Source organism: Pan troglodytes, chromosome 8, assembly GCF_028858775.2.
Source record: "Pan troglodytes isolate AG18354 chromosome 8, NHGRI_mPanTro3-v2.0_pri, whole genome shotgun sequence".
In the NCBI taxonomy this organism is placed as follows: domain Eukaryota; kingdom Metazoa; phylum Chordata; class Mammalia; order Primates; family Hominidae; genus Pan; species Pan troglodytes.
The window spans coordinates 138,226,393-138,253,856 of NC_072406.2; the positions used below are offsets into that span (position 1 = coordinate 138,226,393).

The 27,464-nt window shown below is 43.3% G+C and overlaps 1 protein-coding gene across 1 annotated transcript in view; it reads right to left on the bottom strand.

The window, feature by feature from the left end:
* ADAM12 (ADAM metallopeptidase domain 12) overlaps positions 1-27,464 on the bottom strand; it is a 374,324-nt gene that overhangs the window by 105,620 nt on the left and 241,240 nt on the right. The window contains exon 5 of the mRNA XM_016919590.3: positions 16,307-16,383. Within this exon, the coding sequence (XP_016775079.3) occupies positions 16,307-16,383 (77 nt within the window). The remainder of the gene's footprint in view (positions 1-16,306; positions 16,384-27,464) is intronic.

Sequence of the window (27,464 nt, forward strand, 5' to 3'; positions counted from 1 at the left end):
TAAAGGAACCCACTTAAGTACACAGAGCATTAGCACTGCTTCTTGGAGGCTGAGGTCTGGCCTCTGGACCCTGTATTCAGCTCTTTCTAGAATCAAGAACACTACAGGGAGAAGTGACAGTCTCAACGCTGCCAGGGTGGCCTCTGGAGTCTGGAAGCTCTGGGTTTGAGTTCCAGTTTTTTACTTACTAGTTATGTGACCTTAACTTTGAGCCCTGGTTTCTTCACCTGTAAAATGGGGATAATGGTACTTACTTCTCAGGGTTGCTATGTCATCGAGTCAAAACGCTTAGCCCAGGGGAGGCCCCAGGTCAGTGCTTGAGAGGTGGTAGCTTTCTTTACTATTAATAAGGGCAGATTCATGGATTAGGCATCTGTTAACAGGTTAACTGAAAGACTGACAATTTCAGGAAAGTTCTGTATTTTGTTAACCCATCTGCTCATAGGAATACTGGTCACTCATGGCTCTGTGATATAAAATACAGCATTAATAATATAAATACATTTCTGGGAATGACAATAACTAAGAAAGAACCTTTTGAGCCAGTCTTTAGGTTTGGGAAAGAAAGCATAGATTCTTTTTAAAAATGGACAAATTTGCTGAAGACTCTAACTTGCAGAGATAGAAGGTGACATTTAGCCATGGACCATGACACATGTCTGACCTTCTGGAGCTCACAACTAAGGCCACATCCCACTGCCTGGAAATGAGTAATGCTAGCCTTGGGCTGTTGGGTTCCTTCAAACGATGGGAACCTTGGCCTGCAGCTTGGTTTTCATTTCTCTCTTTGCTAAGGTGGGGCAGTGAAGTGCTTTAATTTAAAAGGTGCTTCCTGATGTTGAGAGAAAGGTTTTCTTTGGAGAAATGACAATTTGGGTAACAGCAAACTGGCATGTCTGAATTCCCATGTGTCTAGTACCTTATGTTATTTAGCGAGGTGACCACTATCTCTCCACTTTAGAAAGACACAAAATTTTCATGTAAAATTCATCTGACTGGAAATGGACCCTTCTAATACAGTGACTACTAACCTTTTGTGAGACATGAACCTCCTCAGACTCTCCCTAGAATAATTCACATACATACCTGTAGGGGCTAAGGGAAAATGTCCTCCTTTGCCCTCTGAAAGTTCACTACAAATCAACTGACAAAAGGCAGAAATATTATGGGAGAAAAGGCATACAATTTTATTTTAACAGTCATAGCACAGGTGAATTGTAGAAGAATGATTACTCAATGGGGGCACAGATGGCTATACACCCTTCTTCTTAGGAGAAAGGGAGATAGGGAAGTATGGATAATTTTAGGGGGTGAGTAAATGATTTTTAGGGGAATTCATTGGGCTGGAAGAACATACAATGGCCTGGGACAAAGTCTGTTGGGCCTGCAGAACAGACAACGGTTTATGACAAAAGTCTGTCTGGATGTGTTGACAGGCTTCAGTCTTTCTTCCTGTGACATTAGTTAATGAAAACTCAGAGAGGGACCAAGGTAATTTATTTCTTTTTTGGAGGGTCTATAGTTTAGGCAGATAAGGGAACATCAGAGAACAACTTCATCCTGTGCTTTTGGAGAGTCAGATGGGGTGAAGGTGGGTGCCAGGGGCCAGAGAGACCTTGAGGGTTTTCCTTCAGTTCAGCATGTCAAAGATCCATATTTTGGGGTATCATTTTCTGAGCCCCAACATACATAACCACAAAACTTTGCAGATTATTTTAGCAAATTCAGGAGTGAGGATAAGGTCTATGTAAATGGAATGAGGTTTAGGGCATTAGTTCTAATATATAATAATACACAATATATAATAATATATATTATATAATATATATGCAATATAATTATATATTACATATGTAATATAATATATTATATATTACATATGCAATATAATATATATTACATATGCAATATAATATATTATATGCAATATAATTAAATATATTATATATGTATAATATACTATATTATATATAGTATATATAGTATATAGTATATATAATATATATAGTATATAGTATATATAGTATATATAATATATATAGTATATATAGTATATATACTATATATAGTATATATAATATATATACTATATATAGTATATATACTATATATACTATATATAGTATATATAATATATATTATATATACTATATATAATATATATTATATATACTATATATAGTATATATAATATATATTATATATAGTATATAATATATATTATATATACTATATATAGTATATATAATATATATAGTATATATAGTATATATACTATAGTATACTATATATAGTATATATATTATATATACTATATATAATATACTATAGTATATATACTATATAGTATATACATACCATATATTATATAATATATAATATATAATATACTATCTTATATTATACATGTAATATATATTATATATGCAATACATAATATATATTATCTTACATGTAACATATATTATATATTACATATGCAATTATATATTATATGCAATACATGATATATTGCATATTATATAATATGCAATATGATATATATCAGAAATTATATAATATGTAACAATATATAATATAATAGATAATAATTATATATTATATAATTATATAATATATAATCTTATATAATAATTAGTTCTAATATATAATTTATATTGCAGCAACCCAAGGATCTAGGTATACATCAATCCTCGAGGAATAGCTGGTCAAGTTGCAAACTCCATCAGTTTTCCTCAATCTAAGCTTCTTTCCAAAGAAGGGACTGTGTAAGGTGTTCCTATGTCATTCATTACTGCTTACATATTTGTTCAGTCATTCATCATCCTATGCTCATTGATGGCCCATTCGTAGGTAGTATTTAACAACTCTTAAATTTTAATAGATTGACAGTATCTCAACACTCAAATGATATGGAAGGAAGAGGCTTGAGTTAGTCAAGTATCTATTTTGAACACAACTGGTAAGCAAATACAGACTAATCAACTCATTAGTATTTAACTGGCTTACTCCACCAATCCTGTTTTATGAGTTGTCATGGGCAATGGGAGAAACAGATCTATCATGCTCAGGATACTTGTATCCTAATAGACAAGGCAGCATCGAGATATCCGGGACAATTAGAAATCCTGTGAGAGCTAAGATGTGCATTTGAAGAACCGTAACACCTAATCCTTCAGAGAAGAGGGGGTCCAATGTGGTTTGGAGCAACTAAAACATTTTTTAATATTTTCAAATCCCAAATCTGTAGAAATTGTTACTTAGTCATGAAAATGTTCTCATGTCTCCTTCTAAGTCATCCAAAGACCAGATTGACTAAAAGTCATTCTATGAAGTGTTGCCTTCCCCCACACTGGTGTCCATGTGTATCACCAAACAGATCATTCAGGGATTACTTTGGTCATCAACTCTGTGAGGTGGCTTGTGTCTCCTTCTCTGAGATGTTCTTTATGAAATAAAATGTAGACTTCTAACTTTGGAATAGGTAGGAGAGGATTTTTGTTTATTAAAGTTGATTTTATTAAGGATGTGAACTTAAAAAAATAGGCAAAGGGAGGCCAGGTGCGGTGGCTCACGCCTGTAATTCCAGCACTGTGGGAGGCTGAGGTGGGTGGATCACCTGTGGTCAGGAGTTCAAGACCAGCCGGACAACATGGCGAAACTCCATCTCTATTAAAAATACAAAAAGTAGCTGGGTGTGGTGGCATGCACCTGTAGTCCCAGCTACTTGGGAGGCTGATGCGGGAGAATCGCTTGAACCCAGGAGGCAGAGGTTGCAGTGAGCCGAGATGTGCCACTGTACTCCAGCCTGGGTGACAGAACGAGAGTCCCTCTCAAAAACAAAAAAAAACAAAAACAGGCAAGGGGAAAGTGGAAATGAATACCATCAATTCTGCCCTAAAAAGAAAATGGCAGTAACATTTCATTTTGTATTGCAACATTTTCTATTTTATATTGGATCTAAATAAGCTGAACACTTAACTGTAAAACATGTCACCACGTTCTAATCATGAGAAGCAAATTACTGAAAAAGTTTTTCTACATAGTGGAATATTTCTAGCAATTGTTACTTAGTTGTAAAAATATTCTCTTATCTTCTTTTATCTTTTAAGTCATCCAAAGGCCAGATGTTGAGAAATCAGGATGAAGGCCTTCCCTTTACTGCAAACAATTGGCAGCCTATAATAAGCTTAATTAAATAATTGCTTTGGACTGTCTTGGGTATAATTAATCATTTAGCTCTAAAGAATTGCTGGAAACAACAGTGGACACAAAATTGAAGCATTCAGGGTTTCTGAGATACATTTTGATGTTCTCACAGCCCTTACTGGCCCTGAGTTAGATAAGTGAATGTAATTTGTTTTAAGTTGAATGTCACAGATATTTAGTTGTAAACCTGAAGTTGGAAGACTCTCAGAGCATGGAATTTAAATCCAGTGGACTTTGCGTGTGGGGTTCTTTCTCTCTAGGTAGAGTAGGGGGAAAAGATGAGAAGAAAGTCTCCAATGTTTGGGAAAGATGAAGACCGTGGGTCCCTTCTCTTGAGCGACAGGAGGAGGCCGGCCCAGCCATCACCCCAGGCTCAGGCCAAGTTCTGGGGCAGAGAGAAAGGGGTTCTCAGGGTGGTCAGGGTCACCCCCCTGTGGCACTCTTCTAGGATCCAGGTTCTGGGCTGCGCTCCGTACACTGATCACTCTGCTGACCATGGCTGCAGCTCCCATGACCCCACTGTCCAAGGTGCGCAGGTGGCAGAGCTGGGGACCCAGTCGGGACCTGTGTGCCCCGGGCTTGGGCCTCTCAACCCCACACTCGCCTGCTTCCCTTTGTGCAGTTTTGAGAGAGGGGCCCAGAACCAGCAGGAGCATGAAAAAAGCAGAATTAAAAAAGAAAAGGACTAGAATTAGAATTAGAAAGAGAAAATGGAGCCGCTGCTTTGAAAACCAGCGGCCTTCCTTTAACATGTAAAATCCTGTTGTTTTTCCTTGACAGGAAACAAAGAGGAATCTATTAAAATTTTATTAGTTGATTATTTTAGCTTTCAAAGTGGACACTCAAGAGACCTATATTTCCTCAAGATAAGTTTTTGTCCTTCTGAAAATTAGTTTTTAATCTCCAAAGCCACGATGCAGCAGGCACCGGGGCCGCTTAATGTCTGATCCTGATTTTTTTGACTGCACCCGGCAAGCAGGACAGTGGCACGTGGATTTTGACTGCCTGTAATAAGATGATGATTAGAAAACATGAATTATCCTGGCTAGCTCAGTGTCCACCTGCTAACTGAATTTCCTAGAAAAAGACTTTTGGTCTCAGTGTGGTGCTGTCAATCACGTGGTGGAAAAGCAGTTGACTTGAAATTTAATTTCGGCTTTTTTTTTTTTTGGAGGAACTCTTGGGTAAAAGTAATATCTCACCCCATACATGTTTGATAAACAGTCGTGGCAGCAGTATTACTTAACACATAAGCACCACAGGGCTTCAGTAATTTCCATGTGAACTACTCAGGTACAGTCAAAACAAATATTCTTTATCCCTTTACTATGCGCAAGACACTAGGCTAGACATGCAAAGACCCCTTGCCCGTGGTTCCCATTTCAAATATAACTCATGACCAGGGTGTGGGAGCACGACAGAGGAGGTAAGAGTTTAAACTGTGACAAAACACATTAAGAATAGTTATTACCAAGGGCTGGGCATGGTGGCTCATGCCTGTAATCCTGGCACTTTGGGAGGCTGAGACTGGTAGATCACTTGAGGTCAGGAGTTCCAGTCCAGCCTGGGCAACATTGTGAAACCCCATTCCTACTAAAAATACAAAAGTTAGCGTGTGTGATAGTGCGTGCCTGTAATCCCATCTACTCGGGAGGCTGAGGTAGGAGAATCACTTGAACCTGGGAGGCGGAGGTTGCAGTGAGCCAAGATCGCACCACTGCACTTCAGCCTGGGTGACACAGTGAGTGAGACACCGTCTCAAAAAAAAAAAAAAAAAAAAAAAAAAAGAAAAAAAAGAAAAGTGTTATTACCAGCATTACCAGCACATCAATAATAATAATAGCAGCTATGATGTATGAAAAGATTCCCTGAGTCAGGCTCCTTTTTTAAATTTCAGTGTTATGGAAAAATAATTTACATAGCATTAAGTTCACTCCTTGAAAGCATGCAATCCAATGGTTTCTAGCATATTCACTGAGTCGTGCAAACATCACCACTATCTAATTGCAGACATTTTCATCATTCCCCCCAAAACTCTGGACCTATCATCAGTCACTCTTGATCCTTCATGGCCCCCATGAGCCAGGCTCTCGAATGTATTACTTCCTTTTTTTTTTCTTTTCTTTTCTTTTTTTTTTTTGAAACGGAGTCTCGCTTTGTCGCCAGGCTGCAGTACAGTGGCGTGATCTCAGCTCACTGCAACCTCTGACTCCCTGGTTCAAGGGATTCTCCTGCCTCAGCCTCCTGAGTAGCTGGGATTACAGGCATGTGCCACCACACCCAGCTGGTTTTTGTATTTTTAGTAGAGACGGGGTTTCACCATGTTGGCCAGGAGGGTCTCGATTTCCTGACCCCGTGATCCGCCAGCCTCGGCCTCCCAAAGTGCTGGGATTACAGGCGTGAGCCACTGTGCTCGGCCAGGAATATATTATTTTCTTTAATATTTACAGCAATCCTATAAAGCAGATAACATGAGCCCATTTTACTAATGAGGAAAATAAAGATGAGAGCCCCCAGGTCACTGCAGGGGGTTGAATAGTGTCCCCCCCAGCCCCCAGAAAAGATATGTTTAAGTCCTGATCTCTGGACCTGTGAATGTGACCTTATTGGGAAAAGGGACTTTGCAAATGTAATTAAATTAAGGATCTCAAGATGAGATTGTCCTGGACTAGGGTGGGCCATAAATCTAATGACACATGTCCTTAGAAGAGACCGAAGAGGAGACACACAGACGTAGGGAAGAAGGCCAAGCAAAGATGCAAGCAGAAACGGGAGTGACATCTACAAGTCAAGGCACAGCAGGGATGGCCAGAAGCCACCCAAAGCGAGGAGGGAGATGTGGGAGGGATTCTTCCGTAGACTCTGCTGAAGAAACCAACCCTGCTGACTCCTTGATTTCAGACTTCTGGCCTGAAAAGCAGTGAGAGACTAAATTTCTGTTGTTTGAAGCCACCTAGTTTGTGGCAGTTTGTGAAGGTAGACCTATGAAACAGACACAGCCATACAGCCAATCAGAAGCAGAGCCAAGATGTCCCAGTTGGGACCTGACTCCTGGGCCTGGTCACTTGCCCTCATCAGACTGGATGGTTAGCCTCCTCTTCAGGGTCACGCACAGCACTAATGCTGGGGATGACCTTCGAGGCTGATGAGTGACCTTCGAGGTCCAGGTTAGCCAACCCTTCCTTCAGGATCCCCAGCATCTAGGGCCCTTCTGCGGAATTCCTCATGTGGTTTTGTGCAACCTGCTTCCTGTCACTAACAACATTTTATTAAATTGATATCTGGCTTCCTTTACATACCCAGGGAATAGTTTCCTTATTTCCGTTTTTTTAGAACCAGCATTGCAGTTTGCACGTGACCAGGAGGTGAGTAAGTGATCACTAAATATTTGCAGGACTATTGAACAAGCATAAGACTGAACTAGAGGCTTTGACATGTAAGCCATGGAGAGCCAAGGTGGGCTGGAGTGCAATGGGTTGGCAGGATTTATGATATGATCTAGTAGTGTTTTTAAAACATGACCTTCTAGAATGTGCAACATGGCAATGAAAGGAGGGGTGGAGACAGAAGCACAGTGGGGAAGGCAATTTTCAAATCTAAGAGGGGGGTTGAACAAGGATGGTGATAGAAGAGAGGGATGAAGGAGACGCTATAGGGGAGAGCGTGCAGGGCCTGGGTGGATACAATAGGTTACAGAAATCTCCCTGGGGTCAGGCTTATAGACTCGAGGTGGTGTGGACCTTCTGGACAAGAGGTCAGGTGGAGAGCCAGTCTGGAGACCTACCCAGAGGAGTTCAGATTGAGACATCCTGAGTTTTGAGTGACAGTGGGGCCTGGGGAGAGCTGAGAGACTTGACCTTGGATCTCCTTCAGAGCAGACGCCACCTGGCAAAACCACCGTGGCTGGTGGCCAGTGGATCCCTGTGGCGTGCACGTCAAAGCCTCTTGCTGACTCATGCACATGTCCAACAATATCTGCAAACAGCTGAGGTGGGCCCCCAGGGATGGCTCTCACAGGAGTTTACCCGGATGTCCAAAGATCTCCATGGGAGGAAGCAGAAGGGAGAAGGGAAGCAGTGTGGAAACCTGGCTAGAGACACCTGGCCAGAGGTTGGAGGAGAGCCAGGTGGGCTAGTCAGACAGGTGCTGATGGAGCGAGCACCACAAGTGCAAAGGTGAAGGTCAAAGTGGCTTTACCGCCATTCCATGACAATTTCCTCCTTCATATGATCTACTGCACTTTAAATAGTATTTAAAAAGTGGATTGGCCAAAATTAAGGTTTGTGAACTGCCTGACCTTTGGGAGGGCACATCTATTCCTGCACTACTTACTGAGTACTTGTAACATGCCAGGGTCTAGGACACAGCCGTGTTGGGGCACCCAGTCCCTGCCTTCCTGGAACTCCCAGTCTAGCAGACAGGAAGGCGAAGGCAAGGCCACCTCCATGCACCTGACCTTCTGGGTGTTAGACCTATACATTGCAGGCACCTCGTAGAATGAGGTATGGCAGTTACCAAGGCATGGGCAAGGAAGGATAGGGGCCTTAAGACAGGGACGTAAACACATATTTACAAAGCACCTGCTATACTACCAGAACTGCAATGTATGAGGAAATGCATGACAGCACATGGCTGAGCCAGATGGTGAGGAGATGGGGACACCAGGAGAGGCTTCTTGGAGGAGGAAGCAGTGTTTGACTTGGGCCTTGAGGGAAGAGTGGATCTTCCAAAGTCAAAAGGGAGGGCAGGGAGTAGTGGGTCCCAGGCAGAGGGGCAGCACCACGCATGTGGGGGCATGCTCTGGAAACAGCCAAAAACACAGCGTGGCGGGGACAGGGTGGTTTCCTCAGGAGGGGGATGGTGGGACTGAAAAAGAAGATTGGATCCAAATTATGCAAGAGGTTTACCAGAAAAAAAATTGAATGGGGGTCAGCCAGGCTTGGGTTTAAGATCTAGTTTTGCCCACTATCACTGAGAGGCCATGAGGAAGTCACTTTTGTGGTCTCTGCTTTTTACCTGTAAACCAAGGAGCACGAGACCTGCTCGTGGCTTGTGTGAGCTTCCCATGAGGACAAGGAAAGGTGCGGTGCCAATTCAGGAGAGGCCCCCGTCTGCAGCTGGGATGAGGAAGGGAAGTGAGCTGGGTCAGTACCTGGTGATATGGGGATGGGGCAAAGGGCTTTGAGAGGGTGGCGATTTCAAGGTGCAAACTGCATGACAGCAATGCTGGGGGTTGGGAAACGAACTCCAGGCCCCTGAGGATGCCGCCTTAGTTGGCTGCTCAGGTGACAATAACATCTGCCCCATTCTCATGAAAACAGGAATCATAACAATGAAGAAAAATAAAGTATGACCTACTGCACCTATCATCAGCACCTCACAGAGTGGGTACGCATGGGAGTGTGTGGTGTACGTGTGGGAATGTGTGCAAGTGGGGGCCTGTGCATGTGTGTGTGGTGTGCATGTGGGAATGTGTGCAAGTGGGGGCCTGCACATGTGAGTGTGAGGACACCTCGTGCTCAGGTGTTACCAACCCCATTTAAAAAGGAAATAACTATGATGACAACCAGTCTCTAGTGTACGATCTGATCGAGGTACCACTTCCTCATCTAGCAAGTGAGCTTGGCTCGCGTCTTTTAAAGCACAGGTAGGCCCTTAAGAAATTCAGCTTCAGTCGAACCTCTGTGCCTGCAGGTGATGAAGACTTGGGGCTCATTCCAATACCAAGAGCCCACGAGACTCCTCCTGCCAGATACCTGAGTCAGAGCTGAGAGAGCGGGGCAAGAGAACCAGAAAAATTAGGGAAAGACAAGCTTTTCCCTCCAGGAGCTCATGCTCCAGCCAGGAGCTGAAGCAGTGGGAACGTGGCATTTAGGAACAAACTCAGAAGACGGGTGCATGGCTGTTTTGATGCCCCAGCAGGAGCATGACAGGGCTGGACGTCTGTCCCATTACAAAGTACAGTAGGTCGGTTCCTCTGGGCCAGGAGCTGGATTCTCTTCCCATCTCAGGGACAGTTTGATGTCTGTGCCCTGCAGAGTTGCGGATTATCTGAAGCTCATGGCCGTGCCTCCAGGCTCCCTGGCTGGCAGGAATGAGAGCACCAAGCCACCAGAGCAAATTGGGAACCAGAATGTAAAAAGGGGGAGGAGAATCACAAGCACTTCACCGAAACCGTATTAACTGGGAGTTGCGCATCGATGGGAGACATACGATACGGGACAAAATTAACATATGGCCTCAACTTCACATTCGACTTGGAGTCATTTCAAAGTAAGAATAAACTCCATGGCTGAACTCCTTTTTATGACCCATTTTCCATGTTGTACTTCATTCCCTCCATTCAAGAGCCGTCTCCTCTTTAATGTCCCTTTCTACTGAGATCTTTGTGCTGTTTTTGTCTCCGTGTGCTTTCCGCTTCAAGCTTCAAATGATGAAGAATAACTTGTTAATTCCCTCCTTCTATGTTCTAGAACAGAGTTTTTTTCTTCCTGCTGATTTGTGGTCCTGTGTTTTTGAAGCAATGTGGGATGTTCTTTCGCTGCAAAACTGGAATCTCTTGGGCTGTAATTAATGTGTCTTCTAGGACACCCCAGCTTCCCTCCACGTTCCTAGATCTTAGTGTGTTTTTGGAGCACACCAGATTTAACACAATTTTTAATCCCCATTTTCTTTCTTAACAGCTAGCAGGCTGGGGCTACTCTAGTTGCATTTTTTTTTTCCTTTTACTTCCAGTCTCAATCAATTCTTCTGTCAGTGAGCAGTTGATCAGATACAGCTTCCCCTCACCCTGGTCTGATTCTTGACTTGAAAGATCATAAAGTTGACTGTACAGCTGCGGAATTTCTCTGTTGATGCACGGTCTGCTGCTTTTGTAACAACAGCACAAAGATCTGGGAAGTCAAAATTCTCAGAAGCGCCCACAGTGAGGAGTTCATTAGACCCACACAGCGTTCCTCATCACCATTCCCATTCCCTCTTGGTGGCTGACACCAGACAATGCAGCACTTACTCTTCTGACTTTTCCTGAAATCCCAGCTGCAAGGATTTCACAATATTCTTTTCTGCCAAATTTATGAGTCTGTGCCTGCTCCTGGGGATGCGGGGTGGATGTGGAGACTCAGACACTGCAGAGTCTGGCCAGCGAGGTCGTCACCACCATGCAGAAGGAACTGGCAACCCTGACAGTTGCCCTGCACCTTTGTGGGAGGCTGAAAGAGCTAAGGCAGCGTGCCTGGCACACGGTGACTACAGGGCTGGCCTGGGAAGAGGGATGGAGGGTCGTGACTGAGTGGCAAGGCCAAGCCCTATGGGAGGATTTGTCTTGCTTGGATATTACTCTAGGAATACCTTCCCCAGTTGTCACTCTAATGAGTTAATGTCACTAGTTTATAAGTTCTTTTATTAAGGTAAATAGGAGCTATTAGGAACTCCTTGTAGATAATCCTTTTCTCTTTGCCCATCAAGAATCTGATAGCCCTATAAAGATAACCTGAAAATTATCCGGCCAATCCTGGATGTTTCCATTGATGGCTGATCTCAGTTTTGATAATTGGGAATTTCTTCATAATTGTTGCTGGAAGAGGCCTATTTGTTTCTGAGTGTCCCTGGCTCTCAGCTGTCTTCTTTTTTTTTTTTTTTTTTTTTGGCAAAAGCTCATTGCATTTCTTTGGTACATTCACCCCTTCCCTGCTCCCTGCCTCGGGGACCCTGGGTGCAGTTTTCCCTCAACCTGGTCCAGGATATAGGGCCATAACCTGTTTGATCAGACTACTAAGCTCCCCACTGACCACTCTGATTGTTTCACAGATGAGCCAGTGGCCTAGTCAGAGCCACTGGGATGTGTTCAGATGACCTCCACTGAGCTTGGGAGAGAGGCCCTTATTCTTCTTCTTGCTTTTTGAGCATGGAAGCCTCATGCTGCCAACAAAACAAAACAACAACTGCCTATTATGGACTGAGTGTTTATATACCCTGCAAATTCATATGTTAGAGCCATGGCCCCCATGTGATGGTATCAGGAGATGGGGCCTTTGGGAGCTGATTAGGCTTAGATGAGATCATGAGGGAAGCCCCATGATGGGATTCGTGCCCTTGTAAGGGACACCAGAGCTTCCTCCCTCTGTACACGCACAAAGAGAGGTCATGTGAGCACACAGCAAGCTAATGACTGCCTGGAAGCCAAGAGAAGAGGCCTCAGGAGGAAAAATCAATCTTGTCAGCTCATTGATCTTGGACTTTCCAGGCTCAAGAACTGTGAGAAATAAATTTCTATGGTTTAAGCCAACCAGTCTATGGTATTTTGCTATGGCAGCCCATGCTAAGATAGTGCCTGAGAATGAAAGTAACATAGAAGAAGGTAGAGGCTTGAGATAGAAAATAGACCGTGATAATATTAGCTAGGACCCTGTATCCAGCCATGCCTAGATTTTTCAGTAGCATAAGCCTATCTCCACATTATTTTGTTTTTCTTTAAGTCAGTTTGAATTCGTGTTTTTTGTTTTTTGTTTAGATGGAGTCTTACTCTGTCGCCAGGTTGGAGTGCAGTGGCACAATCTCGGCTCACTGCAACCCCCGCCTCCCGGGTTCAAGCAGTTCTCTGCCTCAGCCTCCCAAGTAGCTGGGACTACAGGAGCATGCCACCACGCCCAGCTAATTTTCGTATTTTTAGTAGAGATGGGTTTTCACCATGTTGGCCAGAATGGTCTCGATCTCTTGACCTTGTGATCCACCCGCCTCGGACTCCCAAAGTGCTAGGATTACAGGCGTGAGCCACCGCGCCCCCGGGCAGCTTTTCTCTTCTTTACACACAATGACCTTGATGCCAAATTGAAGGCTGAAAATATCCAGCCTTCAACACATGACCTTTGAAGAAAGAGGTCCACCTTTCAGGCCCCAGAGAGGCACAATAGTAAAGTGTGGATTTCCCTTTCTAAGTGTGTGTGGTCCTTACTACCATGGCCTTGTGTATCTCTGCCCTGGTCTCTACAGGAGCTGCAAAGCTTTGCAAGGAATTATCCCTGGAGTGCTGCATGAACACACAACCCCAACTAGTCCAGTCCCAGAATCAAAGAACAAAGACTGTCTCATGATGCTCACTAGAGGTGGGCACAGGGCTTGGCTTTACTAGAGGTCACTGCATTTGTTTACTGTTTCTCCCCTGGCACCCATCACAGGGGAGAAACAAACTCAAACTTTGTTTGAACATGCAAACTTCCCACCATGCAAACTGGGGCTCAGAGAGGCCCAGTGACCTGTCCATTGTCACACAGCTAATTCACCACCCTGACTATCATGTTCTAGGGTAAGAACATCTACCTGGGGTCCCAGAGTACCCATTTTGAATTGGTCACTCACCTTCACCTCAGATGCCACCAGGTCTGACCCCATTTCACCCCCAACCCTGCTCATCTCTGTCTCCTCCAGGAATTCAAGCACTGGTTTTCCATGAAAACTGGCCCCTTATCCCCCACAAGTCTTTAATCCTCTACTGACCTTATCCCCACTCCCTTTTCCCTAACCCTTTCCACTGTGCTCTTGGGGCTCATGGTCCATCCTCAAATCCTATCCTGATCCAAATCTCTTCCAGAATATTCCTCTTACCTCCTTCCCCTAGCTGAATCCTGGCTGATTCCACTGATATCACCTCCCCTGCAGCCTCTCAGGATGATACTTCATTACTTAAAATTTCTCCCTCATGTACCTCAGCTCCTTGGTGGTGAACAGTTGTCATCTTTGCTCTAAATTGTCACTTCCAAACTCTCCTTCTTCACCTTCTCCTGAGCGTCCACCCCGCATGCTGGGCATGTACGTGTATTGGAGTCCCTGCCTGGTTGTGGATTTTGCTGCATCTTCAGTAGGTCCTTTCATGTGCTCACACCCCACGCTTCCTCAGGAAAGTGACTTTAAGACACAGATCACTAACAAAATTTAGAGTCGCCAGCCTCTCTAATACCCGTGGAAAGGTCTCTCGACTCTCACAAAAGTTGCCACCTTTGACCAGGCCCGCCCCACCACCTCTTACCAGTTACTGTGAAGACACCTACCCAAGCCTCCGCTTCTGTGCACATTCCCTACAGTCTATTTCCAGCCTGGCAGCTGGAGTGCCCCTGTAAAAATGTGAAGTCAGACCACATCACTTCAGCTCCAAGCTCCCTGGCACCCATCACTGGGGGGAGGCCAAAGGACATCTGATCACCTTCGTGACCCCTGGTGATCCTACCTTTCCACTTCCCTTCTGACCTCATTTCTTTCTACTGCTTCCCTGTCCCTGTCCACTCTAGTTATGCTGGCCACCTCGCTGCTCTGGGAATATCCCAGGCATCTTTCTGCTTCAGGAGCTTTGCACATGCTCTTCTCTCTGATATGCTACCTACATCATCTAAAGGGCTCACCTCACCTCCTTCCGAACCTCCCTGACTACCTGTTGCCTTTCCTGTCCTCCATCTCAGCTTTGTCTTTCTCCATGATCCTTGACATCATGTATCTTACTCTATGTCCATTGTCTGTTCCTTCCACTAGGAAGTGCTCCAGGAAGAACACATTTTGTTCAGTGCCGTGTCCCCAGAACCTAGAACAGAACTGGCAGTGAGGAAGCACTGAAGGAATGTTTTCTGAATGAATGAATAACTGGAGAGAAGCAAATTCAAACCACAAGGCACCTCCTTCACTTTTCAGAGTAGCAGACATCTTAAAGTTCAATTGTGTTGCATAAATAGGACATAAAAATGCTTTTAAAAAATGCAGGTATGCAGAAATGTGTGTGTGCATGCAAATGTGTGTGTTCACTCAATGATTTGGGTCTGTGTCTGCTAACTTGGAGAGACAGACAGCATTGGGTGACAAAAGAAAGCCGTAGAATGATGTATATGACGTGACTCTATGTTTGTAAAAATAAACAAATACACACCCCAATCTCTGACTATGTGTTTACATGCACAAGGGATGAGAAAGCTGGGAGGGGAACTCCCAGCTTGCATTTTTATCTGAGTGGGACTGGAACGGGATGAACGAGGAGAGGAATAGCTTTGTGTACTTATTTTTAGTTACATGAAAGGACCAACGCTGGTAAATACTTAGAGATAAATCAGATGTATTGAGCAATGGGGAACATGTGAGCAAATAGAACTCTCATTCTCTGCTGGCTGGCGTAGAAGTGAGGGCAGCAAAGAATAAACTGGTAGGTGTGTGGTTATTGTGTGTGTCACATGCATATTCTCATCCTCCATGATCCCACACAGAACCTGCAAAGACGTCACAGGAACTGCTAATGCGCAGAATGTGATTCTGCTTTTTAACTCAAGCAGGTATATCCTTCCAGGGCCTTCTCTCTCTTCCCTCCCATGGAATCATGCTTTGGTGCCTTGGGCCAAAGTTACCCAGGACTCTGAGGATACAAACATTTAGTTCACAAACTCGATAAGCAAATCCAGTAAAAATGCTGAAACAGCTGGAAATTTATCAAACAAAATGATTTTCCTGGGGAGCACATAAGGGCCACCTGATGGCCAATAACTGTGATGTGGAAGGAAGCGGGCTGTGAGTAACACCTGGGGTTGACTTGTCTAGCATGGGAAGGTAATTGTTTCCTGCATCATGCCCGTAGCATAGTAGCAAACCCCCTACCAATCCATGCCTCTATTCAACTCACCTTGGTTGTTGCTAAATTAGTTTCCTTACTTTGTTTCCTAATGAGAGGAGGCCCTTTAAGATTTACATTAAGCCAGCAGCTTCAACATTAGTATGTAATGTTCTATCTTTTAGCACTGGGAATTATAAAGCATCAGAGCCACATAAATGGAAAATAATTCACAAAATGCTTGGATGTAGAAACTCAACCAGTTCAGTCGCTCTTACCCCACCAGGCCTGAGGATGGCACTGTAAGAGGGGGCATGAACATGAGGCTAAGATCCTGGGTGGCCATGCTCTTGTAAGCAGTGGAGAGAGGGCCTCCGTGTTCTCTTGCCTAGGTGGAGGTGTAGCTGAGCTGGGAGCCCCCATCACTCACTCTCAGTGCTTTAGCACGAGCAGGAAAAGACAGAGGTTGCCTGCAGTAGATGGCTGAAGACTAGAGCCGCCATGGTCATGGCCACTTACCTGAGACCAGAACACGTGCTGAGACTGACTGCTGAATCAGAATATCCCCGTACATGTCCATGGTAGTAACAGTGACCCTAAAGGGGAGGAGGAGAGAATCCCATTTCAGTTATAACACATTTTTGCCCACTTATAATAAATCAACTGCCTCTAATCCTCTCCACTTGTTTTTAACTATAGAATTTTCCATTGCATAAAATATTGTTCTACAGTCTTAATATTTAATGCAAAGCCCAACATGACCCAGCCAGGGTCTGTGTCGGGAATATCTGATTTACTTACAGATTACCAATAGCGGTTTTTAAATGAACCCTAGTTTCACTCTTGTCTCTCTGGCACCCTACAGGAAAGCCCTGATACAGAACACTTTACAAAATCCAGCAGCAAAACAAATCACATTGACATCGCCATTTTACCCTCATGTAAATTGTCTTTTGTAATGAGATGAAGAACTGTAGGGAGTATTTAAGCACACTGTGAAATGTAATAAAACAAGGCCTAAATCTGTGGCTTATGAAAACAGGAAAGCAGATGAGAGGAAGTGGGGGTGAAGAAGGAAGGAGGGGACCTCACTGAATTACCCAATTGAGAGCTGAAAGTCTATCTCAGCAGGAAAGAAAAATAGGAAGGTCTTCTAAGTCTAAGACGAAAGTTCCCGTGTGTCATGCCTGCAATATTCTATTCTTTGATAATGTCACAGCTTACAAAAAGAAACCACAGCACAGACACTTCCTTAGTGAAGACAGATATCAGTCCGGAATCAAGGTTAATTTTATCATCGAGCAAAGGTTATGCTGCAGCCCCAATTAAGTGGCAGACTGGCAAGAAGTGGCTGAGTATACTCAGTACTCCTCACTCAGATCCTCTGGATGCCAGCTGGGTGCAGGTCTCTGCAGAGAAAGGTACATGCATCTTCTCAGGGTTTCCTCTGAGAAGCTCCTCTTTCGAGCAGCTCAGGTGTTAGTCTGTCTCCACTGCACCCTCCTTAGCGCACAGCTCCTTCACACATGACAACAGTCATGCACGTTGTCCAGGGCAGAGCTTGGTGTCCAGTCGTTCTGCCCAACAAAACCCACCTTGACTTTGCTAAGAAAAAGCACCAGATGCAATTGAGTCATGAAGAAAACCAGACACCACCATGGGAAAGGGGGGCTAAGATGATCTCTTGGTCTCAACGTAGATGACAAAATTCTCAGATCATCTAAAAGGCGATGAAAGGAGGGTGATGGGGTTAAGAGGTTGCAGGGACATTTATTATTCTGTTGAGCTTTTTCATATTAATTTTAGAAGTTCTTTATATACTCAGGATATTAATACTCTGCCTGTTATTACATGGGAAATGTCTTTTAACTTTGCTTATGGTATTTTTTGTTCAGAGTTTCCAGTGTATATCAATCTAAATGCATTTGTCGCTCTCTTCATGCATTTTTTGTATAGCTCAAGGTGGCTGTTTTCAGGGTCACAAATATGTTCTTCTTTATTTTCTTCTATCTTTATAGTCTTACAATTAGCTCTTTAATCCATCTGGAATTAATTTTTGTGGGAGTGTGAGGTTCAATGCTAACTTTCCCCTACAAATGAGAGCCAGCTGTGCTTCGCTGCCATTTTTCCTTTTCTCACTGATGTGACATGCTACCTTGGCATATATCAAAGGCCCACAGTAGGTTTGTGGTGCCACTTTTGTACTCTCTGTGCTAGCCCACTGAGACAGACATCCATTTGTCTGTTTCTGTGCCAATTCCACACTGTTCCAATGACTATTGCTCTATGCTCTATTTTGATATCAGGTAGAGTTAAGTTGTCCTTTAAAATTAAGATTAAATTCACTTGCCATAAAACTCACCTTTTAAAAGCATACATAATCAGTGAGTTTTGTTGTATATTCACAATATTATATACTCATCACCACTAATTGATTCTAAAACATTTCTGTCACCTCAGAAAGAAACCTCATATTCATTAGCAGTCACTTTCCATTCCCTGCTCCTCCATCTCTGGCAACCATTAACCTGCTTTCTATCTCTATGGATTTGCCCGTTCTGTTATTTTATAGAAATGGAATCATACAATATGTGCCTTTTGTGACTGGCTTCTTTCACTTAAGCAAGGTGTTCTCAAGTTCATTCATACTGAGGCATGCATTAGAATGTCATTCCTTTTCTACGGCTGAATCACCTTCTGCCTTGTGGATGAAAACATATTTTGCTTATCCAAGTGTTGAGCACATGAGTTGTTTCTACTTTTTGACTATTATGAGTAATGTTACTATGAACACATGTGTACACATTTTTGTAAGGATGTGTTTTCAGTTCTCTTGGACATGCACTATGAGAAAGACACGTGGGTCTGAAAGTAAGGTTGCTGGTTATATGGAAACTCAATGTTTAACTTTTTAAAGTACTGCCAAACTGTTTCGCCAAGCAGCTGAACCATTTTACATTCCTGTGAGCATTACACCAGGGCTCTAATTTCCCCACATATTCACCAACACTTGTTATTGTTTATCTTTTCAATTACAGCCATCCTAGTGGATACAAAGTGGTATTTCAATGTGGTTTTGGTTTTAATTTTCTTAATCACTAATGATGTTGGGGATCTTTTCATGTGCTTATTGTCCATTTTTATATCTTCTTTGAAGAAATGTCTACTCAAATCCTTGCTTATTTGTAAATTGGATTTTGGCATTTTTATTGTTGAGTTAGAAGAGTTCTTCATATATTTTCAGCACTAGACCCTTATTAGATATATGATTTACAGATTTTTTTCCCATTTTATGGGTTGTCCTTTTACTTTCTTAATTTTTATTTTATTTATTTATTTTTTTTGAGACAGAGCCTCGCTCTGTCACCTGGGCTGGAGTGCAGTGGCATGATCTCGGCTCATTGCAACCTCTGCTTCCCGGGTTCAAGTGATTCTCCTGCCTCAGCCACTGGAGTAACTGGGATTACAGGCACATGCCATCACACCCAGCTAATTTTTGTATTTTTTTGTAGTGATGGAATTTCACCATATTGGCTAGGCTGGTCTTGAACTACTGACCTCAAGCAATCTGCCTGCCTTGGCCTCCCAAAGTGCTGGGATTACAGGCGTGAGCCATCAGAACTGGCCCCTTTTACTTTCTTGATTGTATCTTTCGAAGCTCAAAGTTTTTGATTTTGATGAGGTCTTATCTATTTTTTTCTTTGGCTACTTACGCTTCTGGTACCATGTCTAAGAAACCATTACCTAACCTAAAGTCATAAAGATCTACGCATATCTTTTTTTTTTTTTTTTAAAGAGTTGTATGGGTTTAGCTATTATATTTATATCTTTGGCCATCTTGAATTAATTTTTGTATGTAGCTTGAAGTACAAGTCCAACTTCATTCTTCGGCATGTGGACAGCTAGTTGTTCCAGAACCATTTGTTGAAACACCTACTCTTTTTTCTGTTGAATTGTCTTGGTGACTTTCTCCAAATCATTTTCTTTTGGTACCATTCTTTTCTCAAAGGTTTCTAGGTTATCATTCCCTATTTTCCCTTCAGATGAATTATAGAATCCAATTTTAAGCTACACAATAATCCATTGAGATCTCAGTTTGTATTACACTGAAGTACACGTCAGTTTGGGAAGAACTTATATTTTCATAATAAACAGTTTGCCTATTCATGTACATGGCAGGCCTCTTCTTTTAATAAGGTCATTTTTATGTCCTTTAGTCTAGTTTTAGATTTTTTTTTCCACGTGGCTGTTGGAAAATTTTTGTTGAGCTTATGTATAGGTATTGCGTAGATCTGTTGATATCATAAATAAGATCTCTTTTTTTCCTATTTTGTCTTACATATATTTATTTTTAATGTAAAGGAAAGCTTTTGATTTTGTAAGCTGGTCTTATATTGGGCACTTTTGCCACACCATCTTATCAGTTTATCAGTTTGTAGCGTATCTTTTTTCTATGTTGCTGATTATATCAATTGCAAACAATGAAAGTGCCGTGTGCTCCTTTTTGGATCCTTCATACAACACTGAAGAGTGAAATGGCTAGGTATGCAGGGGCCATGGCAGGAGAGGACTTGCCTACAGAGGGAAAGCATGTGCAAAGATAGTGAGCGCTGGGGGTGGGGAGTGGCATTCAGGGGTGGGGTTAGTTCTGCTGGGCTGGAAGGTTCAGATGCAGGAGTGTAGCTCTCACAGTGCCCTGTTCCTCCCCCAGAGAAGCTGCCATCTTCAATAAGCATGTGGCTTAGGAAAGGATGCATCAGGCTTCCATCCAGGCCATCAGGGAGGGCAAACCTCGCTGCAGGTCACCTCCTTAGCTTTTGTGTGACATATATTTTGAATGGCTTCAGTGTCCTCTCACTCTAGATTAACTCTTAGTTGGGTATGTAGGGGAAGCATGATAATTCTCTGACTATGAGGAGGTTATATAACTGGATCATAATGCTCTGGGGCATCAGGGGTATCCTAGTACCTTCCCAGGCCGGGCTTCGCTGGTAGGGATTTTAGCCCTGGGCACACAGCAGGCATCAAAGCGGAAGACAATGCAGAGAGCGAAAGGTTGGCAGCTGCTGTTAGGATTTCGGCTGCTTAAGGTAACCGGAATCACTGGGTTTTGACTGTCACAGATCTTTGGGGTCACATATGGTTACAGAATTTCCCCCATTTTAGAGGAATGTGAAATGCTGCTCTAAGTAGCTAAATACTGTTTAAAAAATTGAAAACCAAATGGTGACAATAATTTTAATTACTGACCTCTGAAATTTCAAGCTCATTTATATTCAATCTCAATTTGTTTTTAATAGATTATTTATTAAATGTACCTTCAAATTAAATACACAGAAATATAAGCTCGTTAGAGCATGAGCTTAGAACAAATTAGTATCAAATTAATTTCCAGTTCAACAACTCAGTTGAAGTATTGCTTATGAGGGAGGAGGAGGGTGGATTTCAGCTCTCATAAACTGTTGCTTAAAGTAAACAATCTCACTTCTCTCAGTCATTAGTAGAGTTAACAACTGATTTCCAGCTTTAACACCACTTTTGTATCACCTTCAGTTGACTAACAAGTCCGTTGTTCATTCCTGACAGTGATTAACTTCTTAGATTACTGACCATAATTATGAGAACTCCAAATTCTAGATTTTCCAAGGCAATGACAATTTCGTGAAATTTAATTTTTTCAATATGTCTCATTAAATGTTTAAACAAATGTGATTGGGTTTTTATAACATAAGTCAATACACAGATAATTTTGCAACTCAGCAAGACATGGTTGTCACACCATGTATCACGTGGTTGGTTGGGAAATTTGATTATGGGGAGTGGAGGAGATGCAGTCTTCAACCCCTGGGGGTGGGGGGTGACCCTCTTAGCCAGTGACAAAGGCAGATAGAGAGAAGCACAGGCTACATCACCGCTAGTGGCCAGCAGTGGCCAGTCAAGACAATCTCCAGGTGAGCCTGTGACCTGCCCAAGGGTGCACCTCTGCATGCACTGATGCTAAGAGGCAGGCACCAACTAGGCCTTGTGGGTTCACAAACACTTGGCTTTTGGGTCTGAATATACACACCAGAAAGAGACCCAGCAGGGAGCCATCATGCCTAAGAGGGGCTTGCACCCCAGGGCCCCCTGACCTGTTGATCACTGCATGGCCCTTACCAGCCAGCCAGCTGTGGCCACAGCCCTCTGCAGACCTTCCAACACTGCATCCCTGTTCCTCTCTCTGATTGCCTCAAGGGCGCTAAACTGTATAGCCTCTTTCTTTTCCTCACCCTTATGTCTCTAAAGACATTGCCGAACAAGACATGGTCCCACTAGGCCAGGCCGTCTTTGCCTAGTTCTGCTGATCCAAGACATTCTATTTCTACCAACAAAACACAACACAGAAAAAGAGCCCCAAACATGCATAACCACAAAATTACATCTTTTCCTTTTCAAAAACCTCTAACCATGTATTTTATATACTTATTACTTAACCTAATGCATTTTCCCACTCCAGTAGAACAACTTTTCCTTCTGTTTAATACTATCAATCAAATATAATGGTGGGTAAGAGGAAGATGGAATAAGAACTCTTGAACTTGAAAATTGGTAGCCCTCAACTCTACGCCATGTGGGAAGTAATATCAAACGTCTGTTACCCAACTCTCAGTGGACTAGAAGGAAAGGCATTTTATATGCTTAAGTGGTAACAAAGATGGCTTGACCTTGTGATTAGAAAGGAATGCTACCGGACAAAGTCTGTTAGGGAGTATACCAAATGAAAATTATTCTGAATGCCTTCTTTAGGGGAAATTTGTAGGGTCTTCCCAGACTCCTTGCCCTATGCAATGTGCCAAACTATCTTGATTAAGTGCTTGAATCACACAATATTCTAGCCAGAAGGAAGCTTTGGGCCATCTAAGGCCAACCTTTCTCTTTTAGCCAGCCCCTTCCCTGAATAGATGGGGAAACCAAGACCTAAATAACCATCAAAGGTCACAGAGCTGGTTAACGGTAGGGCAGGAGCTAAAATCCAGGCCTCTCAACTCTAGGCCAGACACTTCCCTCCATACCTGGCTGTCAGAAACATGCATTTCTGTCAGAAACATGAGTTTCTCTCTCTTTTAGAACAGAAAAGCTGCCGAGACCAGCTCGGTCAGGGAGACCCTAATCCAGCGGCACTAGAGGAATTAAAGACACACACAGAGAAATACAGAGGAGTGGAGTGGGAAATCAGGGGTCTCACAGCCTTCAGAGCTGAGAGCCCTGAACAGAGATTTACCCACGTATTTACTGACAGCATGCCAGTGATAAGCATTGTTTCTATAGATTATAGATTAACTAAAAGTATTCCTTATGGGAAACGAATGGATGGGTTGAAATAAAGGGATGGGTTGGGCTACTTATCTGCAGCAGGAGCATGTCCTTAAGGCACAGATCACACATGCTATTGTTTGTGGTTTAAGAACACCTTTAAGCAGTTTTCCGCCCTGGGTGGGCCAGGTGTTCCTTGCCCCATTCTGGTAAACCCACAACCTTCCAGTGTGGGTGTCATGGCCATCATGAACATGTCACAGTGCTGCAGAGATTTTGTTTATGGCCAGTTTTGGGGCCAGTTTATGGCCAGATTTGGGGGGGGCCTGTTCCCAACAAAAAGCTATCACCTAAAATCCATACATGGGCGGAATGCTTTTCCTGAGTACCGCAGAGCCTCATTACAGTGTCACTCATGGCATCATAAGAAGGTGAAGTCATTTCCAAACTCAGAGAAAAGCCCATAAATAGGAGGGGTCCAAGGGTGGGTGAGCGTACATGTGTATGGGTGTATGTGTGTCTATAGGTGTGTATGTGTGTGCATGTGGGCATGTGTGTATATTTGTGTGTGTGCATGTGCATGGGTATGTATATGGGGTGCGTGGGTGTGCATGTGTATATATGCATGTGTGTATATCAGTGTGCATGTGTATATATGCATGTGTGTATATTGGTGTGCATGTGTATATATGCATTTGTATATATATGTATGTGTGTATATGTATGTGTGTATATGGTATGCATATGTGTATATGTGTGCGTGTGTATATGTACGTGTGTATATGGTGTGCATGTGTGTATATGCATGTGTATATCAGTGTGCATGTGTATATATGCACGTGTATATATATGTATGTGTGTATATGGTGTCTGTGTATATGTATGTGTGTATATGGTGTGCATGTGTGTGTCTGTGTGGATGTGGGTGTGCATGTGTGTATATGTATGTGTGTATATGGGTATGCATGTGTGTATGTGTGTGCATGTGGGTGTGCATGTGTGTATATGGTGTGCACATGTGTATATGTGTGCATGTGTGTATATGTACACGTGTATATGCTGTGCATGTGTGTATATGTATGTTTGTATATGGTGTGCATATGTGTGAATGTGTGTATATGTATGTGTGTATATGGTGTGCATGTGTGTGTATATGTATGTGTATATGGTGTGCATGTGTGTATATGTGTGGATGTGGGTGTGCATGTGTGTATATGGGTATGCATGCATGTATATGTGGGCACATGTGTATATTTGTGTGTGTATATGTGCATGTATCTGTATGTATATGCGGGTGCGTGGGTGTGTGTATACACGTATGTGTGTATATGGTGTGCATATGTGTATATGTATGTGCATATATGGGTGTGCATGTGTGTATATGTGTGTGGGTATGCATGTGTATATGCATTGTGTGTATATGGGTGTTTATGTGTCTGTGTTTCTGGGTGTGTGTATGTACATGCATGTCTGTTGCCAGCCTGCATTTCAGCATGACTGCAGTCAGGTCCTTGTTCCCTTGCACGCAAGCCCCAACATACTACATGTTTGCTTGAGACTAAAGGTGACAATGCATCTGAGCAAAGAAAAAGTGACTTTGCAGCTCTGTGTGTTTCTATAACTGGGCTACATTACACTTAGTCCTGAGAGTGTGCAGGGCAGGATTGTGAAGAAATAAGTCACCACACCCATCCTCCGAGCATCTCTGCTCCCATGTCCATAACAAGAACCATGTCTGGTTAAAAGACTATAAAGAACTAACCTCAGGGGCCACTGAAATCATTTTGCTGTGCTAGAATTCTGCAGAGAGAACAAAAGCTTACAAAATCATGTTCATAGTCTTTGAGACCTCCAGGCAAACTGGGCCTGGGAACAGCACGTCTGCAATAGTGAGATCACTAGATCCATCCAGAATTGGAAATCTTCGGGTTGAGTCTCTCAGTTTTTAATCTGTATAATGGGACGGGCACTTAGTTGTCCAGAGTTTTGTGGATCAAATAAACATGACATGGGGACGCAATTCATAAAATGTAAGGCATTGTTACAAATCTGGAATACGAACATAAATATTTTAAACCCACTCTGCTGTAAGCTCTATTTTCCACCTGCTATTTTCTTCCACACTGACCCATTGCTTAGTGTATTTTTGTTGAATGAATGAATGAATGAATGAATGGATGTGCATGAGAGAAACTGACCCATTAGAGAGAAGGGAGGGTTATTTGCTTATACCCTGTCACTTGGCTCTAACTCCTAACTGCAAATTTTCTTGGATATTGTGTGAAAATGCACACAAGGGGGTTAGCAGGGGCAGGGGTCAGAAGACCTATGGGGCCATTTGCAATTTGATGGAGACACACAGGCCTGAACAACTCAGTTATCAGCCGCATCCCAGCTTCTCATCTGTTCTCAGAATCTACAAGGGATTTCAGAAGGAACATATGGTACAGCGTGGGGAAGAACTGCTGTGAAATGATCACTGGCACAGCAGTGGCCATGGCTGGCTCACTTCTCCAAAGCCCCGACTGCGTGCCAGGCTCGGTGTCTGTTTCATCGTCACATCCCACAGCTGGTTAAGTGCTCGAGCTGGGATTCGAACCCGGGTAGTTGGACTCTGGCTTGTGATCCTAACCTTGACGTATCCTGTCTCCAGACAGAAGGTCTATCTTACAGCCTGCCCTTTCCTGACAATTTTATGGAAGAAAAGTCACCAAAACAGTGAGTTCCTCTGGGAACGTGGGTTTGCCCCTTGCATCATTTGGCTCCCAAAGCATCTCTGTTATGGGCACATTACGTCATATGTTGTTAGAATGTATGTTCCCTGAGGACAGGGGCTGCATCCTCCCTTCTGCAGACTTGACACAGAGTATGGGACGTTTACTGGTCTGAGTTCAGTTGGGCCTTGGAGTGATGCACTTAGTGAATCCCCAGAGGCGTGTTCTGGCCTCTCCTCTCCTCATATTCCAGGACTTTGGTTCAGCTGCTCTCCCCCAAGAGCATTCTCTAGGTGTCTCCCATTGTAAATGAATGCTACCCGCTTCCCCAATCCACCCCATTTATAGACTAATTCCATTACAACAAACACCATAGCCAGAAACGTATAACCGAGACTCAGTGTTTTGTTCCAAGTGAACTGGAGGCAGTGTAGCACAGGGTATAGGAGCTGAGACTCTCCCATCCAAGAGCTACCCAGGCCTGATCCTGCTTAGCTTCCAAGATCAGATGAGATCAGGCTCATTCTGGGTAGGGTGGCCTTAGACTAGGAGCTCAGATTCTAGAGTCAGACTATCTGGGTTTGAATCCTTATTAACTGTGGGTGTGGCCTAGTTATTTAGCCCCTCAATGTCTCAGTATTCTCATCTGGGTATAAAGATAGCAAGAACTGATTTTTGGTGAAGATCAAACAACAGAATATATGAAAAGTTCTGTGCACAGTGTCTTGCCTATTGTTGATATTTACTCAATGTTAGCTACCACATTGGACACTATCAGTAAACATTTGTTGAATTAGTGCATGAATGAATGACTGAATAAACATAGGCATGTGTGAAAAGGTAGGGCTGTCACCACTGTGGAAGGTGATACTGGTCTAAGAAATTTGAATTTGACTGAGGAGGCATTGGGGGAAGCTGCTGATGATTTGGGAGGATCAAAATGTAAATGCAATCTTGTGATACAAATAGAAAGATGTTTTAGAAGGATCATTCAGGCAGGTGCGGGGTCTGGATTAAAGCTAGGTTATACTGGTAGTCGGGAGAAAAAGTCAGGTGGCTAAAACATCTTCCAGCTGTGAGGAAGGGAGGGCCTGAGCTGGTGCAGCCATGTGATGGTGGACAGGAAAGGGTGTGGAATGTGCTGTGGAGGTAGGACTCACCACGGGACTTGGGTGAAGACCCAAGGGAGAGAAGGCACTGGTGTTGAGTGCCTCGGCCAGTGGGACAGCAAAGCAGCCTGTGAGGGAGAGGCAGGCAGGGAGAGCCGGTGAGTTAGGTATGTGTGGAGTACAGCAACAGCAGGGAAATTCAATCCATTCTCAATGATGTTTTAAGAAGAATATGATGATGAGCCTGGCTTGTGGAGTCCTAGTTAGGGAGGGGGAGTCAGGCTAGCAGGATTGGGGGAAAGCAAAATGAAGAAGCAGATAAGCTATAAGTCTGCCTTTTTCATGGTCCAGGACACATATCCCTCCCGTGCACATGACTCACAATCTTCCTGTGCCCAGCTATCACCAGACCCCCAGCTGACAGAAAATCACAATTTAGTTCACTGCAACCTTGGCATTATCAATATTGCACAAAGCTTTCTTCAGCACACCGGTGGCACAAGCACCATCCTATAAAATCTCCAGCAAGCCTTTGTCTCCTTGCAGTCAGCTCCTCTCTTG